The sequence below is a fragment of the Uranotaenia lowii genome, chromosome 3, assembly GCF_029784155.1.
Source record: "Uranotaenia lowii strain MFRU-FL chromosome 3, ASM2978415v1, whole genome shotgun sequence".
Taxonomy (NCBI): Eukaryota; Metazoa; Arthropoda; class Insecta; order Diptera; family Culicidae; genus Uranotaenia; species Uranotaenia lowii.
The window spans coordinates 19,019,916-19,040,375 of record NC_073693.1 but is presented as its reverse complement, the minus strand read 5'-3'; the positions used below and the strand labels follow the sequence as shown (position 1 = coordinate 19,040,375).

At 33.0% G+C, this 20,460-nt stretch overlaps 2 protein-coding genes across 2 annotated transcripts; both read left to right on the top strand.

Moving 5' to 3' along the window:
* The first annotated feature begins 1,027 nt into the window (after nt 1-1,027).
* Nucleotides 1,028-2,082, top strand: LOC129752018 (clavesin-1-like). The gene is made up of 2 exons (XM_055747807.1): nt 1,028-1,768; nt 1,831-2,082. Exons 1-2 carry the CDS (start codon nt 1,028-1,030, stop codon nt 2,080-2,082), a joined length of 993 nt encoding a protein of 330 aa, XP_055603782.1.
* An 8,931-nt stretch (nt 2,083-11,013) lies between these two features.
* On the top strand, nt 11,014-12,077 carry LOC129750745 (retinaldehyde-binding protein 1-like). The gene is made up of 2 exons (XM_055745767.1): nt 11,014-11,754; nt 11,823-12,077. Exons 1-2 carry the CDS (start codon nt 11,014-11,016, stop codon nt 12,075-12,077), a joined length of 996 nt encoding a protein of 331 aa, XP_055601742.1.
* Nucleotides 12,078-20,460: the final 8,383 nt, after the last annotated feature.

Below are 20,460 nucleotides of genomic sequence, written 5' to 3'. Positions count from 1 at the left end.
AAATGAATCAGTGTGGTGTTATATGAATGTTGCATCTAACACCGCTGTTGCATCATGCCCCGTTTGACGGTACAGATTGGACTGCATCACAAACCTTTCGTTGACACAGAAAGGGGTTTGCTTCAATCTAGCCCGGATGTACAAGTAACTTGGAAAAATCAGGCTTTTTCGGTCTACTTTCTTCAGTGAAGTTATTCGTCTTGTGTAATTTTTTTAAAGCACCATATTCAAGTCCAGTATGCCCACTGCGATCGTTTGTGACCTCTACCTGGTATACCTTTAGGCGTTTTCGTCTACACAAGAAGCTATTATAGCAAGCTGTATGTCGAGTAACTCTGTCCATCTTTTGATCAACGTTTGTTAGAAAATGTTGTCCGTTTATTCGTTGATCGGGCTTATTGCATTTTAATTTTATAATTCAAAGCTTATTCCTACCTTCTTAGATGATTTAAAATAGGGTAATTCATTGCGTTTTGAATAATTCTTAAAAGTTCTATCAGCTCGCAAATGGTATCGTAAACATACAAATTAGCAAAATAAGAGACTAGATGAACAGTCTTGAAAATAATGTGAATGATTATAATTTTTAAAATGGTTTTGTTAAAATCAAAGTTTAAGCCTCTTCCGAAAAGAAAATTTGGCATATTCTGTAAGAAAGAAAATCAATGTAGAAACATAATCCATCGTTCAAAGTGGTACCGACTAACATGTTCCATCGACTTTGACATTGATTCAAAAACAGGTGTAATAAAATAACTGTACCTTTTTTTGCAATTGAAGAAAAAACTATCCCCCAATTTTAACGGCAAATGTGGAAGCTGGTCATCAATCGCACAAGTTTGTGTAGGTATACGATTTGCCTGAGAATCATTGATAAAATCAATTTCGTGGTCAATATCAGGGTCATGTTTGCTCGATTTACCTAGGTCCTAGGTTATAAATGAGTCTTTCTAAAATGGTCTCGCGCTTAGTTCGGTGTGGATGCTGTAACAGTTTCACGTGAATTGTTCGGATCGGTTTTGGAATTATGGAAACGCAAATGAATCTCCGTTTTGGTGATCTAAGTGTAGACAAATGTCCCGAAAAATATGACGATTATGAGTGTCCAATGAAGGAAATTTATCGTCCAAGGATGGAACAGTTGGGTGAAACGGAAATGCTCAAACAACAGAGTATTCAACAGGTACGCGAATGGATCGCCAAGCACCCGGACATCAAAAGGTGCCGTACCGATGCTCCTTTCCTGTTGAGATTTCTAAGAACCAACAAGTTTTCTTTCCTGAGAACTATCGAATCGCTCGAGAGATTTCTTCTGGCTAGAACCATGCATCCGGATTGGTTCCAGAACTTGAGTTTGGACAGTGATCAGGAGCTTTTGAAGACCATGGAAAATGGATACCTGATTCCAATTCCCAAACTTGATTCCCAAGGTCGGATTGTTTTCTTCAGCTCCTCGGCAGCCTTGGAACCGAATCGTAAAAGTATAATGGCAGCCATCAAGATGAACCACCTGATGGGGGAAGTTTTCGGCGATAGTCCGGAGGCTCAGTTCGCTGGACTGGTGCTGATTTACGACATGAGCCGGGTCGATATGAGCCTGCTGGGAACGATGACTCTTTACGAGATCCGGCAGCTGGTGGAGTTGACGAATTCGGCCAATGCCGTCCGGGTTCAGGAACTCCATTTCATCAACACGCCGGCGGTTTCGAGAACCATTGCCAATATGGTGTTGCAACTGCTGAGCGAGAAGATCCGGAGCCGAATTTTTGTGAGTCTTAAGTGAAATTGACAAAACAAACTTTCTTAAAACGCTTTCGATTATGTTTCCAGTGTCACGGCTCGTTGGAAGAACTGTACGCAAATGTTGATAGGGCCCTACTTCCGGAGGAATTCGGGGGTACGGTGTCGGTCCAGAAAGCCATCGAGGATTTCAAGGCGATTTGCCATAAAATGAAACCGCGATTGTTGGCCCTGGATCAGATGGAAATCGATGTCGAACGGGTGACGGAACGGCGCAATAAAACGGACCCGAAAGGGGAGGATCTTGGAATCGGATGCTTTAGAAAGCTTCAGGTGGATTAGTGTTGTGGTTCGGAGTTTACTTCTTTTCCTTTATATTGTTTTGAAATAAATTTGGCTAGACAATTTGCTAAATTTCAATTTATTTTAAATGGGAAGATAGACAATTTTCGGTTTCTATTAATCTGTTATAGGACATCCCGATCATCAAACATTTCTTGATTTATGAATATTTTCGAGATAAAAATTGTAATTTTGATTTTTTTTACTTCCTGGGAATTTATCATAAAGGTTACATCTAAACGGTTTCCTCCGGAAGGTTTCTGTCAAAATTTGAGTCCTTGGCTTCTAAAAAAGTTCAACCATACGCATTGTGCCGTGAAAATCATGCTGTGTTGCATAATTACTGTAAAAGGTCACAGAGGGACAAATTCTAGAAATTTGGACATGCATGTGTTTATGCATTAGATATTGATATTGTGTTCTAAAAGTATGTCAACGATAGCACCTTATGTTTTAGTCCGTTCCACGGTGCTTTAATATCGAAATAATGTTCCCCATTGAAAAATAATGTGTAGATAAAGCACTTAAAGGTTTTATTTTATAAGCAAGACTATATAAAGCACGAAAAATATGAAAATAAATTTGATTAATATTGTAAATGTCATAATTGATTACATTCGAATCGATGATTATGGACTGCAGTTCCAATTTAAAAAAAAAAATCAATATTACGCTTTTATTGATGTGATATTGATTTTTTTTTAAATCGACTTTAATATTAATCGAGTGTGTTTTTATATCTTCCATTCGAAATCTGAACAACATAAAACATTATTTATCATTTTAGTAATATTTATTGAAGCATAAGGCTACGATTTTTCAAATCATATAGTTCACATCAAACAATGTAAAACAACAAAATGTGAAAACACGTAAAGGAATTAAAAATATTTTTTGAAACGCTGATTTGATGATGTAATATTTCAGTAAATATTGACATATTTGTAATTCTCGTAATTTTTGTAATTTTCATGAACATTTGCGATTTTTGCCATTTTTTTGTATCATTTCTGGTATTTTTATAATTTTTGTAACTTTTGTAATGTTTGTATTTTTTTTCATTTTTGTAAATGATGTAGTTTTTGTAACTTTTGAAATTTTTGTAATTTTGGAAATATATGTTTTTTTTTTTAATTTTTGTAATTTTTGTAATTTTTGTAATTTTTGTAATTTTTGTAATTTTGTAATTTTTGTAATTTTTGTAATTTTTGTAATTTTTGTAATTTTTGTAATTTTTGTAATTTTTGTAATTTTTGTAATTTTTGTAATTTTTGTAATTTTTGTAATTTTTGTAATTTTTGTAATTTTTGTAATTTTTGTAATTTTTGTAATTTTTGTAAATTTTGTCATTTTTGTCATTTTTGTAATTTTTGTAATTTTTGTCATTTTTGTAATTTTTGTAATTTTTGTAATTTTTGTAATTTTTGTAATTTTTGTAATTTTTGTAATTTTTGTAATTTTTGTCATTTTTGTAATTTTTGTAATTTTTGTAATTTTTGTAATTTTTGTAATTTTTGTAATTTTTGTAATTTTTGTAATTTTTGTAATTTTTGTAATTTTTGTAATTTTTGTAATTTTTGTAATTTTTGTATTTTTTGTAATTTTTGTAATTTTTGTAATTTTTGTAATTTTTGTCATTTTTGTAATTTTTGTAATTTTTGTAATTTTCGTGATTTTTGTAATTTTTGTCAATTTTGTAATTTTTGTAATTTTTAATTTTTGTAATTTTTGTAATTTTTGTAATTTTTGTAATTTTTGTAATTTTTGTAATTTTTGTAATTTTTGTAATTTTTGTAATTTTTGTAATTTTTGTAATTTTTGTAATTTTTGTAATTATTGTAATTTTTGTAATTTTTGTAATTTTTGTAATTTTTGTAATTTTTGTAATTTTTGTAATTTTTGTAATTTATGTAATTTTTGTAATTTTTGTAATTTTTGTAATTTTTGTAATTTTTGTAATTTTTGTAATTTTTGTAATTTTTGTAATTTTTGTAATTTTTGTAATTTTTGTAATTTTTGTAATTTTTCTAATTTTTGTAATTTTTGTAATTTTTGTAATTATTATAATTTTTGTTATTTTTGTAATTTCTGTAATTTCTGTAATTTTTGTCATTTTTGTCATTTTTATCATTTTGGTCAATTTTGTCATTTTTGTCATTTTTGTCATTTTTGTCATTTTTGTCATTTTTGTCATTTTTGTCATTTTTGCCATTTTTGTCATTTTTGTCATTTTTGTCATTTTTGTCATTTTTGTCATTTTTGTCATTTTTGTCATTTTTGTCATTTTTGTCATTTTTGTCATTTTTGTCATTTTTGTCATTTTTGTCATTTTTGTCATTTTTGTCATTTTTGTCATTTTTGTCATTTTTGTCATTTTTGTCATTTTTGTCATTTTTGTCATTTTTGTCATTTTTGTCATTTTTGTCATTTTTGTCATTTTTGTCATTTTTGTCATTTTTGTCATTTTTGTCATTTTTGTCATTTTTGTCATTTTTGTCATTTTTGTCATTTTTGTCATTTTTGTCATTTTTGTCATTTTTGTCATTTTTGTCATTTTTGTCATTTTTGTCATTTTTGTCATTTTTGTCATTTTTGTCATTTTTGTCATTTTTGTCATTTTTGTCATTTTTGTCATTTTTGTCATTTTTGTCATTTTTGTCATTTTTGTCATTTTTGTCATTTTTGTCATTTTTGTCATTTTTGTCATTTTTGTCATTTTTGTCATTTTTGTCATTTTTGTCATTTTTGTCATTTTTGTCATTTTTGTCATTTTTGTCATTTTTGTCATTTTTGTCATTTTTGTCATTTTTGTCATTTTTGTCATTTTTGTCATTTTTGTCATTTTTGTCATTTTTGTCATTTTTGTCATTTTTGTCATTTTTGTCATTTTTGTCATTTTTGTCATTTTTGTCATTTTTGTCATTTTTGTCATTTTTGTCATTTTTGTCATTTTTGTCATTTTTGTCATTTTTGTCATTTTTGTCATTTTTGTCATTTTTGTCATTTTTGTCATTTTTGTCATTTTTGTCATTTTTGTCATTTTTGTCATTTTTGTCATTTTTGTCATTTTTGTCATTTTTGTCATTTTTGTCATTTTTGTCATTTTTGTCATTTTTGTCATTTTTGTCATTTTTGTCATTTTTGTCATTTTTGTCATTTTTGTCATTTTTGTCATTTTTGTCATTTTTGTCATTTTTGTCATTTTTGTCATTTTTGTCATTTTTGTCATTTTTGTCATTTTTGTCATTTTTGTCATTTTTGTCATTTTTGTCATTTTTGTCATTTTTGTCATTTTTGTCATTTTTGTCATTTTTGTCATTTTTGTCATTTTTGTCATTTTTGTCATTTTTGTCATTTTTGTCATTTTTGTCATTTTTGTCATTTTTGTCATTTTTGTCATTTTTGTCATTTTTGTCATTTTTGTCATTTTTGTCATTTTTGTCATTTTTGTCATTTTTGTCATTTTTGTCATTTTTGTCATTTTTGTCATTTTTGTCATTTTTGTCATTTTTGTCATTTTTGTCATTTTTGTCATTTTTGTCATTTTTGTCATTTTTGTCATTTTTGTCATTTTTGTCATTTTTGTCATTTTTGTCATTTTTGTCATTTTTGTCATTTTTGTCATTTTTGTCATTTTTGTCATTTTTGTCATTTTTGTCATTTTTGTCATTTTTGTCATTTTTGTCATTTTTGTCATTTTTGTCATTTTTGTCATTTTTGTCATTTTTGTCATTTTTGTCATTTTTGTCATTTTTGTCATTTTTGTCATTTTTGTCATTTTTGTCATTTTTGTCATTTTTGTCATTTTTGTCATTTTTGTCATTTTTGTCATTTTTGTCATTTTTGTCATTTTTGTCATTTTTGTCATTTTTGTCATTTTTGTCATTTTTGTCATTTTTGTCATTTTTGTCATTTTTGTCATTTTTGTCATTTTTGTCATTTTTGTCATTTTTGTCATTTTTGTCATTTTTGTCATTTTTGTCATTTTTGTCATTTTTGTCATTTTTGTCATTTTTGTCATTTTTGTCATTTTTGTCATTTTTGTCATTTTTGTCATTTTTGTCATTTTTGTCATTTTTGTCATTTTTGTCATTTTTGTCATTTTTGTCATTTTTGTCATTTTTGTCATTTTTGTCATTTTTGTCATTTTTGTCATTTTTGTCATTTTTGTCATTTTTGTCATTTTTGTCATTTTTGTCATTTTTGTCATTTTTGTCATTTTTGTCATTTTTGTCATTTTTGTCATTTTTGTCATTTTTGTCATTTTTGTCATTTTTGTCATTTTTGTCATTTTTGTCATTTTTGTCATTTTTGTCATTTTTGTCATTTTTGTCATTTTTGTCATTTTTGTCATTTTTGTCATTTTTGTCATTTTTGTCATTTTTGTCATTTTTGTCATTTTTGTCATTTTTGTCATTTTTGTCATTTTTGTCATTTTTGTCATTTTTGTCATTTTTGTCATTTTTGTCATTTTTGTCATTTTTGTCATTTTTGTCATTTTTGTCATTTTTGTCATTTTTGTCATTTTTGTCATTTTTGTCATTTTTGTCATTTTTGTCATTTTTGTCATTTTTGTCATTTTTGTCATTTTTGTCATTTTTGTCATTTTTGTCATTTTTGTCATTTTTGTCATTTTTGTCATTTTTGTCATTTTTGTCATTTTTGTCATTTTTGTCATTTTTGTCATTTTTGTCATTTTTGTCATTTTTGTCATTTTTGTCATTTTTGTCATTTTTGTCATTTTTGTCATTTTTGTCATTTTTGTCATTTTTGTCATTTTTGTCATTTTTGTCATTTTTGTCATTTTTGTCATTTTTGTCATTTTTGTCATTTTTGTCATTTTTGTCATTTTTGTCATTTTTGTCATTTTTGTCATTTTTGTCATTTTTGTCATTTTTGTCATTTTTGTCATTTTTGTCATTTTTGTCATTTTTGTCATTTTTGTCATTTTTGTCATTTTTGTCATTTTTGTCATTTTTGTCATTTTTGTCATTTTTGTCATTTTTGTCATTTTTGTCATTTTTGTCATTTTTGTCATTTTTGTCATTTTTGTCATTTTTGTCATTTTTGTCATTTTTGTCATTTTTGTCATTTTTGTCATTTTTGTCATTTTTGTCATTTTTGTCATTTTTGTCATTTTTGTCATTTTTGTCATTTTTGTCATTTTTGTCATTTTTGTCATTTTTGTCATTTTTGTCATTTTTGTCATTTTTGTCATTTTTGTCATTTTTGTCATTTTTGTCATTTTTGTCATTTTTGTCATTTTTGTCATTTTTGTCATTTTTGTCATTTTTGTCATTTTTGTCATTTTTGTCATTTTTGTCATTTTTGTCATTTTTGTCATTTTTGTCATTTTTGTCATTTTTGTCATTTTTGTCATTTTTGTCATTTTTGTCATTTTTGTCATTTTTGTCATTTTTGTCATTTTTGTCATTTTTGTCATTTTTGTCATTTTTGTCATTTTTGTCATTTTTGTCATTTTTGTCATTTTTGTCATTTTTGTCATTTTTGTCATTTTTGTCATTTTTGTCATTTTTGTCATTTTTGTCATTTTTGTCATTTTTGTCATTTTTGTCATTTTTGTCATTTTTGTCATTTTTGTCATTTTTGTCATTTTTGTCATTTTTGTCATTTTTGTCATTTTTGTCATTTTTGTCATTTTTGTCATTTTTGTCATTTTTGTCATTTTTGTCATTTTTGTCATTTTTGTCATTTTTGTCATTTTTGTCATTTTTGTCATTTTTGTCATTTTTGTCATTTTTGTCATTTTTGTCATTTTTGTCATTTTTGTCATTTTTGTCATTTTTGTCATTTTTGTCATTTTTGTCATTTTTGTCATTTTTGTCATTTTTGTCATTTTTGTCATTTTTGTCATTTTTGTCATTTTTGTCATTTTTGTCATTTTTGTCATTTTTGTCATTTTTGTCATTTTTGTCATTTTTGTCATTTTTGTCATTTTTGTCATTTTTGTCATTTTTGTCATTTTTGTCATTTTTGTCATTTTTGTCATTTTTGTCATTTTTGTCATTTTTGTCATTTTTGTCATTTTTGTCATTTTTGTCATTTTTGTCATTTTTGTCATTTTTGTCATTTTTGTCATTTTTGTCATTTTTGTCATTTTTGTCATTTTTGTCATTTTTGTCATTTTTGTCATTTTTGTCATTTTTGTCATTTTTGTCATTTTTGTCATTTTTGTCATTTTTGTCATTTTTGTCATTTTTGTCATTTTTGTCATTTTTGTCATTTTTGTCATTTTTGTCATTTTTGTCATTTTTGTCATTTTTGTCATTTTTGTCATTTTTGTCATTTTTGTCATTTTTGTCATTTTTGTCATTTTTGTCATTTTTGTCATTTTTGTCATTTTTGTCATTTTTGTCATTTTTGTCATTTTTGTCATTTTTGTCATTTTTGTCATTTTTGTCATTTTTGTCATTTTTGTCATTTTTGTCATTTTTGTCATTTTTGTCATTTTTGTCATTTTTGTCATTTTTGTCATTTTTGTCATTTTTGTCATTTTTGTCATTTTTGTCATTTTTGTCATTTTTGTCATTTTTGTCATTTTTGTCATTTTTGTCATTTTTGTCATTTTTGTCATTTTTGTCATTTTTGTCATTTTTGTCATTTTTGTCATTTTTGTCATTTTTGTCATTTTTGTCATTTTTGTCATTTTTGTCATTTTTGTCATTTTTGTCATTTTTGTCATTTTTGTCATTTTTGTCATTTTTGTCATTTTTGTCATTTTTGTCATTTTTGTCATTTTTGTCATTTTTGTCATTTTTGTCATTTTTGTCATTTTTGTCATTTTTGTCATTTTTGTCATTTTTGTCATTTTTGTCATTTTTGTCATTTTTGTCATTTTTGTCATTTTTGTCATTTTTGTCATTTTTGTCATTTTTGTCATTTTTGTCATTTTTGTCATTTTTGTCATTTTTGTCATTTTTGTCATTTTTGTCATTTTTGTCATTTTTGTCATTTTTGTCATTTTTGTCATTTTTGTCATTTTTGTCATTTTTGTCATTTTTGTCATTTTTGTCATTTTTGTCATTTTTGTCATTTTTGTCATTTTTGTCATTTTTGTCATTTTTGTCATTTTTGTCATTTTTGTCATTTTTGTCATTTTTGTCATTTTTGTCATTTTTGTCATTTTTGTCATTTTTGTCATTTTTGTCATTTTTGTCATTTTTGTCATTTTTGTCATTTTTGTCATTTTTGTCATTTTTGTCATTTTTGTCATTTTTGTCATTTTTGTCATTTTTGTCATTTTTGTCATTTTTGTCATTTTTGTCATTTTTGTCATTTTTGTCATTTTTGTCATTTTTGTCATTTTTGTCATTTTTGTCATTTTTGTCATTTTTGTCATTTTTGTCATTTTTGTCATTTTTGTCATTTTTGTCATTTTTGTCATTTTTGTCATTTTTGTCATTTTTGTCATTTTTGTCATTTTTGTCATTTTTGTCATTTTTGTCATTTTTGTCATTTTTGTCATTTTTGTCATTTTTGTCATTTTTGTCATTTTTGTCATTTTTGTCATTTTTGTCATTTTTGTCATTTTTGTCATTTTTGTCATTTTTGTCATTTTTGTCATTTTTGTCATTTTTGTCATTTTTGTCATTTTTGTCATTTTTGTCATTTTTGTCATTTTTGTCATTTTTGTCATTTTTGTCATTTTTGTCATTTTTGTCATTTTTGTCATTTTTGTCATTTTTGTCATTTTTGTCATTTTTGTCATTTTTGTCATTTTTGTCATTTTTGTCATTTTTGTCATTTTTGTCATTTTTGTCATTTTTGTCATTTTTGTCATTTTTGTCATTTTTGTCATTTTTGTCATTTTTGTCATTTTTCTTCTGAAGGCGAATAAATATTCTGAGCTTCATTTTACTTATTTATTTTTTATTTTAAATATTCTTTTTTGATCCGATCATTAAAATTTTATTTTTTTAGAATCAAATTAAATCCAATCACCAACTTTGTGTTTTGAATAAATTTTCTTGTTTAAAATGGATTTTTTGTTCTCAAAAACTCACATTTTAAAACATGGTTCAATTTTTTTTTAAATTCAAGATATTTCAGTGAAATGGAATCTTCATAAAAAAAACCTTCTGGCTTGACGAGTGATGATCGAAAAAACACACACGCTGAAGCCATCTCGTAACTTGCTTCAGATCCGCTTACTAATCAACCGAAGAGCGCATCGGAAATCGAAAGAAAACTGAAGACGATCAAATTTTTCTTTCCCTTTTCCGAAGAGATGATCAGGCAATTTCGGAACAGTGAAATTTTGAAGTTTTTTACTTGGTCGAAAAACAATTATTTTAACCATTGCATACCAGAAACTGGAAGGAGAATTTTACCTTTTAAATGGTAGTATAAATTTATAATCAATATTTCTAAATAAGAAGCTTAAGTTTTTGGACGTGGACAATTTATGCTCGTTTCAAGGTACAAGAACACAAATAACCTCTCGATGTGTTTTGATGACGATACAGTTTCACCTCTGAATTTTGATCATCATTTTTTTCTCAAAAAAAAAAAGATGATGCACGTTAGATTACACCGCAGCAGCTTTGTCATCGATGTGCATCTAATGAATTCGCCTAACCTTGGTCTATGGTGCTCGTCAGCCGGGCTTAGTTTGCCGAAATTCGACCGAACTTTGGCGTAGGTACTTGGTGCGGAACGGCCATGAGCCAGGCCCATCTCTTGGCTTGGTTTTGGGGCACCCGAGCAGTGAAAATCGGAGAAAAGTTATCAAATGGACGGACGAACGGCAACCACAAGACGCATAACGCATTATCAATTAGTTATATAGATTAAGGTACCGCCATCGATGCTCATCAGTTGTGATCCGACTGCCAAACCGATTAGGAGTTTTTCCAGCGGTTTTTCTTTCCTAAATTTGGGGGTGATTCGTAGTGTCAGAAGGAAAAAAACATGTGCGTTGAAGATAGCCGTTTCTATTCGGTCCCGTGTTTGGACAAGAGCCCTAGCAAATATGAGGATAATTACTGTGAACTGAATGATTTCTACAAAAAGATTGCTACCGAAGAGCTTCGTGAAACCGATGAGGTTCGAACCCAGAGCCTGGAGCAGATGCGCGAATTTATCGCCAAACATCCCCACATCAAAAAGTGTCGTACTGATACGCAATTTTTGCTGCGATTCCTGCGTCAGAAGAAGTACATTTTGAACAACGCTACTGAAACGCTGGAGCGTTTCCTGGCAATCCGGGCCCTTCACTCGGAATGGTTCTGCAAGCTGGACATCGAAGACCCAGAGCTTAGCGCCTTGGCCGATACCGGATATCTGTTCCCGTTGCCAGAGCGAGATGCCCAGGGACGTACTGTGATCTTCAACGAAACTGGCCAGCTGGACCCGACCAAATTCAAGGCCACCCATGTGACCCGTATCCATGCCTTGATCAACGAGCTGTTCTTCGACAGGCCGGAAGTTCAGTGTGCCGGATTCGTGGTCGTGTACGACCTTTCCGGTATGACCATGTCCCACCTCAGCATGGCCACGTTGAACGAAATCCGCGTCATGGCCGGCTATCTGAACAAGGCCGTTCCCGTGAGGTATCGGGAGTTCCACTTCGTCGGAACCCCTGGCGCCACAATGACCGTCGTCAACATGGTTCTGAACATGCTCAGCGAGAAGCTGCGACAGCGTGTCTTCGTAAGCCTGAAAAAAATAACCTAATATCCAATGATGTTAATTTCTCTTTTTTTTTTAAACTAAAATAGTGCCACCGTAGCTGGGACGAGCTGTACACCAAGGTGGACAAAAATCTCCTGCCCAAGGAATTCGGTGGAAAAACCCCGAAGGCCGAGTGCATTGAGCAGTTCAAGCAGCAGTGTTCCAAGGCTCGTGCTCGGCTGTTGACCTATGATGAAACCGAAATGGAAGTCACCAAGGATTCCAAGTACTGGCAGGAATCGACCGATGCCGAACTGGAGAGTGGAGCGATCGGGAGCTTCCGGAAGTTGACCGTTGATTAGGGGGCGAGAGTGAAGTGAACCCGAATTTTAAAAATGTTTTTTTTTTCTCCTCAACACATGAAATGTAAATTGTTTTTGTTGCTACCTGTTTACCTGTTTTGTTAATAAAATGAATTGTTATCAAACCATAATTTTCATTTTCGAAAAACTACACCCAAAATTCAGCCTCTGTGCCAATGGCGTGTAGTCAATTACATAGCATCATTGGTACAAGAAGATAACGCGATCGGTGCTGATTCGATTTGCTCCCACCGGCATTAATCTCCCAAGTTAACCGAATTGCGTATGTCTGAAAGAAACAAAATAAAAACGCTTTCACGTCCCTCCCTATCGCATCACAAGACGAAGAAGGATTGAAATAAATACCGGCCAACACCAGGCAGCCAGCGAACCGAGCACTGTGCGTGTGAATGTAGCAAAAGCAACAACAAAAACATCCTTCTAATTCAATCCCTTCAATGCACCGGCAAACAACCACGGCCGAGCTGTGCGTGTGTATGCAGTAAAAGCAACAACAAAAAAAACATTCCTTCAATTCAATTCGCCGACAAACAACCACGGCTAAGCTGTGCGTGTGTATGTAGCAAAAGCAACAAGAATATATTTCTACAATTCACCGGCAAACAAGCACCGGCCAAGCTGCCCGGCTTTAGCAGCTGTGTATATGTAGCGTGTGTATGTAATAGCAGGCAGTAAGCAAAGCACAGTTCTCATTCAATGGGTTTCCCGTTTCCTCCACTACCGTTCCCTTTCCCGTTTCCATCGCAAGACAAATGAATACCTTGAAAGGAGGCCAAACGCCGGGAAGCCACTGTCGTGCGTTTTTTTTTGTGATTGATCGGTGGCAGAATGCCTATGACAAATATCCCTCTTCCTGCATGAAGCTCCAATAGTACACTGGTTAAGATGTCGGTCTGGCAAGACCATTTGATTAATGATTTGAGTTCGATTCTCCCTACTGTAACGGGTGCATGAGACATTTATAATAGTCAGCAATAATCATTCAAATAGATGTAAAACCAATAAATAAATTTAGGCCATTTAAGTACGATTTAACGAAATTCAACATGCACAAACAGATACCCGTAAACAAACTGAGTTAATTAACATAAAGTTTCCAAAATCATCTTAATATTAGAATACAATAAACAACACGAACATTAAATCTTGAGCTTCAGTTGAGGCTCCACCCCATGATCAATCATTACAATCATCATTGAAAAAGATAGACACGTTTCTGGTTCAAAACATGTGGTTTAAGATGCTGGCCTCCTTTAGATCACCAACCACATTCCTTTTTGTGCCAGGTGAATGACCTCCTTCGGGATGTGTTTGTGAACCTGAGTTTTGGGAAAGAAAAAGACTGGCCTCTAGAATTCGGTTTCCGAAGGGGAAGACGAAGCTTGCTCGAGAATTCGCGAATTGGGATCTTTTTGTTTAACTTCGCGATTAGACTTGGTCGTATCGGGTAGTTCCGGTTACGAAGTCAAGCTAGGTCAGCTCGGTCAGAGGGCATCAGAAGCTCCCAACTCACTTACGTCCAGTGATCGGAAGAGACAGGACTAATCAAATAAAGTAGTTTTTCGATAGGTAATTTTGTAGTTCGAAGTGTGATTCTTGACTTTATACCTCAATCTAAACAGACCTCTTTTCATCTAGTCGCAAGATAGCAGCAATAGGGCAAGATAAAGTAGTGCAGTGCAGTGCAGTTCTATAAAGTGCATTTGAGGTAGGTGGAAAACCTCATTGGGTTGAGAGGAAGCCCTGACCCGTGAAATTTGTATTCCTGCTCATCAGCTACAGGTTCGACGCATGCGCACCCGACATCCACCCAGGGTACGGACGCCGAGTCGGTTGCAGGCCATAAGCGATTCCTACATCTCTCGGGAATCACCTACGACACCGCCAGCCAGATAGGCAACTGTGTTCCAGATTCGCATGCGCCGTTAGTTGCCGACATCAAGCCCGTCGGTTACTTCAGCCACGCTTCGTCACTATTTCATCGTTGTTCGCCTTTCGCCTTTACCAGGGCAACGATACCTGCAACGGTTCTTCCAGCGGGCACTCCACGTAGCTACTCAATCGATAAGTGGTTACCGGCCAAGCAAAAATTGGTCTAGCCGCCCGTAGCAGCCACCCGCATAGCCCGTCAACCAGCATCCTTCGACCGGGAGAGCAACAGGTAGCTTCAACGAAGCAGCTGAACTGGTGAGGTAAACATTCTCGCCAAAACCCCGCTAAAAAGCTACCGGACTGCGTGAGTACTCATAATAAGCCATACTTACTTTGCTAGTGATTGCTGTACAGTGAGCCACTTTCCCTAGTATACGCGACTCTAGCCGTTTTCGTTGCGCTAGTGGAAAGTTGGTCAGTCACGTCACTTTGACAGACTACCGCGAGTTATCGGATAGGCGAGCCGAATAAAGTAGCCAATTCGCCGCCCACGGGATGGGAAAATCCTAATTAAAATGGAAAATTAAAATTGAAGCGGACCTGATCAGTCCAGCAGAAACCAAGAGACTCCATTAAGAACACTGCCATAAAAGAGTTTAAAGAGGGAAAAACGTAGCCAGGCCAAACAGTATCATGTAAAATTCACACAACACACAGAACAAAATACAATAAAAACAATTGTAATATGTAATTTTACGGCTACATTCGTCATGATGAGAAGATTGGGGTAAACGGGAAGGGGATCACACTTTGTTCGTTGTTCGCGATTGATTTATTTGTTGCTTTCTTTACTGCGGAGATTGGCCGCGAATCCAATCAGAATCCTTTCTTTTCCGGTCCAAGTAGAGGGTTGGGTCTCGTCCAACGATCCGAACCCCTAGCTTGCTTTGTAGCGAACAGGTAACTCCCCCTTCCACGAATTTCTCTGGGTACTTTTCGACTTCGGGGCGGCCCTCAGAGGTCGAAGTACGAATCCCTTTTTAGAGTCCCTTCCGCTTCTTTCCCAAAACAGGGAATCAAAAGGAACTCGCGACCGAGTCTCATCAGCTGGGCAAACTAGGAAAGGGCAGGTGGTCTTCCATTCGGAAGTGGCGCTTAAGCCACCTGCTAAGAACCGGAAGCGTGTCGGGCCTCTCGTTATACTACGGGCGCTGTGGTATATATTTTTATTTTCTTGTTTTTGGGATGAATTATCCAATAGGAACGAAATCCCATAAAATGTTTTTCTTGTTTTGCTTGAATGTAGTGGTCATGCATCATTTTAGTTGGGAGCCGAGTCCTTATGCCAGTTACGGTTTTTCAAACATATCATCTTCGGCACAGTGCACATTTCAGCGCATTATCGGCACAGAGATGTGCTAAATAGGCATTGGATTTCTGCAACCTCTTCTATGGGTGTACAAAGTCTTTATATCATGGACACGCTGTTACGATACCGATGGGGTTCAATAGATTTTTTCCGGGAAAAGTGTTTGATACTCAGTAAATTGGCTTCATAGAAGACTGTTGAAACTAGAATGTAAACTAAGAGCAATCAGTTTAGGGTGATCAAGTGGAATTTGTGCATACTAGGCATGTTTTTTTTTACCGTTGCACAGTGGTGCAGAACATCAATCTAGCTGTACGAAATTAATTAAGATTAATAGCGCCCAGGGATGAAGAGATAGACATTTGATGTCTTCAGCAACATTCTTCAGTTTTACATGGAGCATATTCCAAAATCACATTTTTTGCCAAGGAGTCCACCGATAGCGAGATGAAAATGCTAACTTTTTTGTTCTTCAAATTAGCGCTTTGATGTCTTCAACAAAGTTGTTTATCTGATCAAAATACACAAGTTTGTTGAATACGTCAAAGTCCTATCACATCACTCTCAGGAGTTACAGTCAAAGTAAAAAAAATCTCTTAAAAGACAGCTTTTTGAACCTACACTTGTAGATTGGATAAAATGGTTCGCTGTCTTGGAAACAAAGTTGTAACAAGCCACGATCTACAATTGTCTCATACATTAAGATGGGTTTAGAAGTTGCTGAAGCCCTATAGAAAGCATTTAGTGTATTTTATTGGCAATTTTTGAAGGCTCGTCTATCGAAAAGTGCACATTTTCGCAACACCCCCTTTATTGTGATTATTTTGTATGATAAGCGGAACCAATTCCATTTGAAATTAGCGGGGAAATCGGTGGAAACAGTAGAGATTTGAATTATTGAAAAAACATTTTTTATATGAAAATTACTTATTTTACTTTTAGAAAAAATGTTGGTAACATTTAATTCATTAATAAAGTGTTGCAGTTTTCTTTTATATATTTTGTTTTATTAAAAGACATTTAAATTTGATTTTTCAAATCATTTAAACTAAAAAAAAAAATTAATGGAACTAGTCTGTTAAATTTGGTAGAGCACTAAATTGAACCGGTTGAAGCGGTTATATTGTACTGACAAAATCGGTTCTATTATTCATTTATATGATATATATATATAAAACTAATATTGTCACAACCGTCCGGAGTGAAGCACCTTTCACTAATAGCCACTAGGGTGTCCCAAAATTGCATAACTTCTGGGAATCTGGGGGCTCACCCTCCAAATGGTAGATTAGGATGTGCAGAACAAACTTTTGTATGGGGCCGACTAAAAAAAATCATGTTTAGAGGTTCCGCGAGCGCGATCTTTGAAAAAAGTCCACTTTCAAAAGATTAGATTTTTAATAAATTCTGGGTCCAAAAATTTTCATAAAATTTATACATTTTATTTTTTTTAATTTTGTTTGAGTTAAATACCATACGTAAAAAATGAAAAATGAACCAAATTTGTATCAAAATGTAAAACAAGCAAGCTATTTCCAAGAAAAAAATTTTTGTTGGTCCAAAAATGTCGAATTCAACTGACCAAAATGTGTACCAAACGTGAAATATTTTTGATACCAATGCCATCAAAAGATGCGGATTTTTGTGCAATTAAACTTTGCTGAACAAAACATGTTGTTTGTATACTCGTGTAAAGAGCTATTCACGGTTTAATCCTCAATAAAAATCAAAATTTAGGATATTTTTTATTCAATTTTTCAAATTTGTCTTAATAAATACCTACTTTAAAATAAAAAAAACTTGGAAAAAAAGACTATGATGGTTTAAGGGATTCATCAGAAGGCTATATGCCTAATTTGAGCGGAATCGAACAACAGGAAGGGGTTGCACTGAATCTCAAGTGTGAAAGGGATTCTGAGACATAGTGTTCTAAAGAAGCACAAAAAACTGGGTTTTCATCATACATTTTTTTCCTTATCAATCGATTGCTTGATTATGTAGATTTTATTAAAATTTCAATTAAGACTAACATTTCACCTGAAGACTGCAACTCGATTGGACTTAAAACAAAAAAGTTATGGCTGTTCAAAGATTGTGTTTTGGTTAGAAATTGTCCTGTAAAACGTAATGAGTAAAATGTACTCATTGTGTGTTAAGGGGGGAGTAGGGTCTAACGGGTATAAAAAAAACACCATTTTCACGATTTTTTTTCTGGAGCTATCGTTCAAACAAATGTATTCAAATTTTTTGCATTATACAAAGCATTGTTAAAAGAACATTTAGTAATTTTTCGTAGAAAATATTGAAAAATGAGCCGGTGACGGAGCATTTTCGAGGATGCCTTTTAGAAAACAGGATTTGCGGTGGACACTGTATCTCAGCACAGAATCATCTGAAGTCAAAAAATCAGAGCAAAATATTTTGAATAGATGTTTTTCTTGACCCCAACGTTTTTATTTAACTTAAAAATATTTTTATGAAATTTTTGTAGTTGTTTGAAGTAAAAACTACGATTTTTCACTTAAAAATCCGCCATTTTTCACCTGTAAAATCTCCCCAAAATAAAAAAAATCAAAAAAGAAAAACGTTGGGGTCTGGTATTTTATATATAGAAAATATGTTCCAAATTTGAAAAGAATCGGATAAGTAGTTTTCAAATGACGATGTCCACGGACTTTGAAAATGTGCTTTCGAGAAAAACGCGTTTGAAGTTTCTGCTCTTGCTTTCTTGCAGTATTAGATAGGAGGAGATAAAGGCCTATAACTTCTACAGTTTTGCTCCAATTGACTTGAAAATTTGACACAACATTCTTGAAATGTTTTACAATAAGAAAATAAAAAAATCGATTTTTTTGAAAATGTTAGACCCTACCCCTCCCTTAAACGACAATTTGTCACAAAAATACAATCTTGGAACAGCCATAACTTTTTTGTTTTAAATCCAATCGAGTTGCAGTCTTCAGGTGAAATGTTAGTCTTAATTGAAATTTGAATAACATCTACATAATCAAGCAATCGATTGATAAGGAAAAAAAATGTATGATGAAAAACCAGTTTTTTGTGCTTCTTTAGAACACTATGTCTCAGAATCCCTTTCACACTTGAGATTCAGTGCAACCCCTTCCTGTTGTTCGATTCCGCTCAAATTTGGCATATGGCCTTCTGATGAATCCCTTAAACCATCAAAGTCTTTTTTTCCAAGTATTTTGATTTTAAAGTAAGTATTTATTAAGACAAATTTGATAAATTGAATAAAAAATATCCTAAATTTTGATTTTTATTGAGGTTTAAACCGTGAATAGCTCTTTACACGAGTATACAAACAACATGTTTTGTTCAGCAAAGTTGAATTGCACAAAAATTCGCATCTTTTGATGGCATTGGTATCAAAAATATTTCACGCTTGGTACACATTTTGGTCAGTTGAATTCGAAATTTTTGGACCAACAAAAATTTTTTTCGTGGAAATAGCTTGCTTGTTTTACATTTTGATACAAATTTGGTTCATTTTTCATTTTTTACGTATGGTATTTAACTCAAACAAAATTAAAAAAAATAAAATATATAAGTTTTGTGAAAATTTTTGGACCCAGAATTTATTTAAAATCAAATCTTTTGAAAGTGGACTTTTTTCAAAGATCGCGCTTGCGGAACCTCTAAACATGATTTTTTTTAGTCGGCCCCATACAAAAGATTGTTCTGCACATCCTAATCTACCATTTGAAGGGTGAGCCCCCAGATTCCCAGAAGTTATGCAATTTTGGGACACCCTAATAGCCACCTTGCCACTTGCCGTCAATCAGAATTTTGAATCACGAAATGTGATCAAAGTAACCGCAGGTCTTTACTAACGAAAAATCATAAGCAGAGCAAGTGTGCGAGTGAATTGTGTGCCGAGGTAAAATTGTGAAACGTTTAAGCAAATATTGTTTGTAAATCCTAATTTTTCCTAATTTAGTAAGATAGTAGCTACAAGCAGTTGTGAGTGGTAGAAACATTCGTTAGACCATAATAATTATATGTACTACCAATCAGGTAAATTTATACAGTAGCATAGATAAATTGTAACCTAACCTAAACTAATCTTCCCAGCTCACGTGCTGCACGAAAGCATACGAAACACGTGCTACCAAAGTTGCGAGCACAGATTAGGCAGAAGGGAACTAAACGTAAGTCATTTATTTCACTTAACTATAAAAACGATTCGAACCAAACGAAATCATGAACTATGTGGCAATTAACGTAGGAATTTTCTTTGTAATTTTCTCTGAAGGAATTTATTAACGCCACCGAATAAACGTAGATATTGTTAAATGAAGGTCGTTTAAACAAATCGGAAAAATTCTATTCCTCTGTCTGTCGCTCACGCAACAATTTTAATAAATTCGTTTACGATCGGGGGCTCATTCTGTCGGTATGTCTAACAAGCGGGGAACTGTGGAAGTGAGCTGCACTGTGTGCCGTCAGCCGGACGATAGTCGCATGGTAGCATGCGATTCATGTGAACTGTGGTTTCACTTCGCGTGTGTAAAGGAGGATTCAAGTGTTCAGGATCGGGAGTGGAACTGTGAAAAATGTCTTGTCGCAGCTAATCAAGTCCCAGCCGGCACATCAACACCAACTAACAACACCGGAGCGATACCAAAGTCGGGGCTCATGCCAACGGATTCGAGGCTGGAGGAATATGTGCAGCAGCAACTGTCAAAGCAGTTATCGGTCATGCAGGAGATGTTCAACCGAATGATGCGCGAAAAGGAAGAGCAACAGGCGAAGGAGCTCAACGATCAGCGAAAGATGTATGAGCAAAGGTTGAAGGATGCGGAGCGTAGAGTGATGGACCAAGTTTCTTCGAGGCCATGTGGTGGACCAGCAGCGGGTTCCAGGGTAGAACAAGCATCGCAAATGGCCAACGCTGGACCGATGAGAGGAGCTGTTCGTAGTCCGTCATCTGTATGGCCCCTAGGGTGCGCATCTGCGGCGAGCGCATCAGCCTATCATCAAGTCACCAGAGATGAAGCATTTTATGATGTTAGCCGAAATCAACCGTTGCCATGGCAAATAGGAGTTGGTCCTACAGCAAGCTCGACGACAAATCCACTGCCACAGGTGAATGTAGCTGAG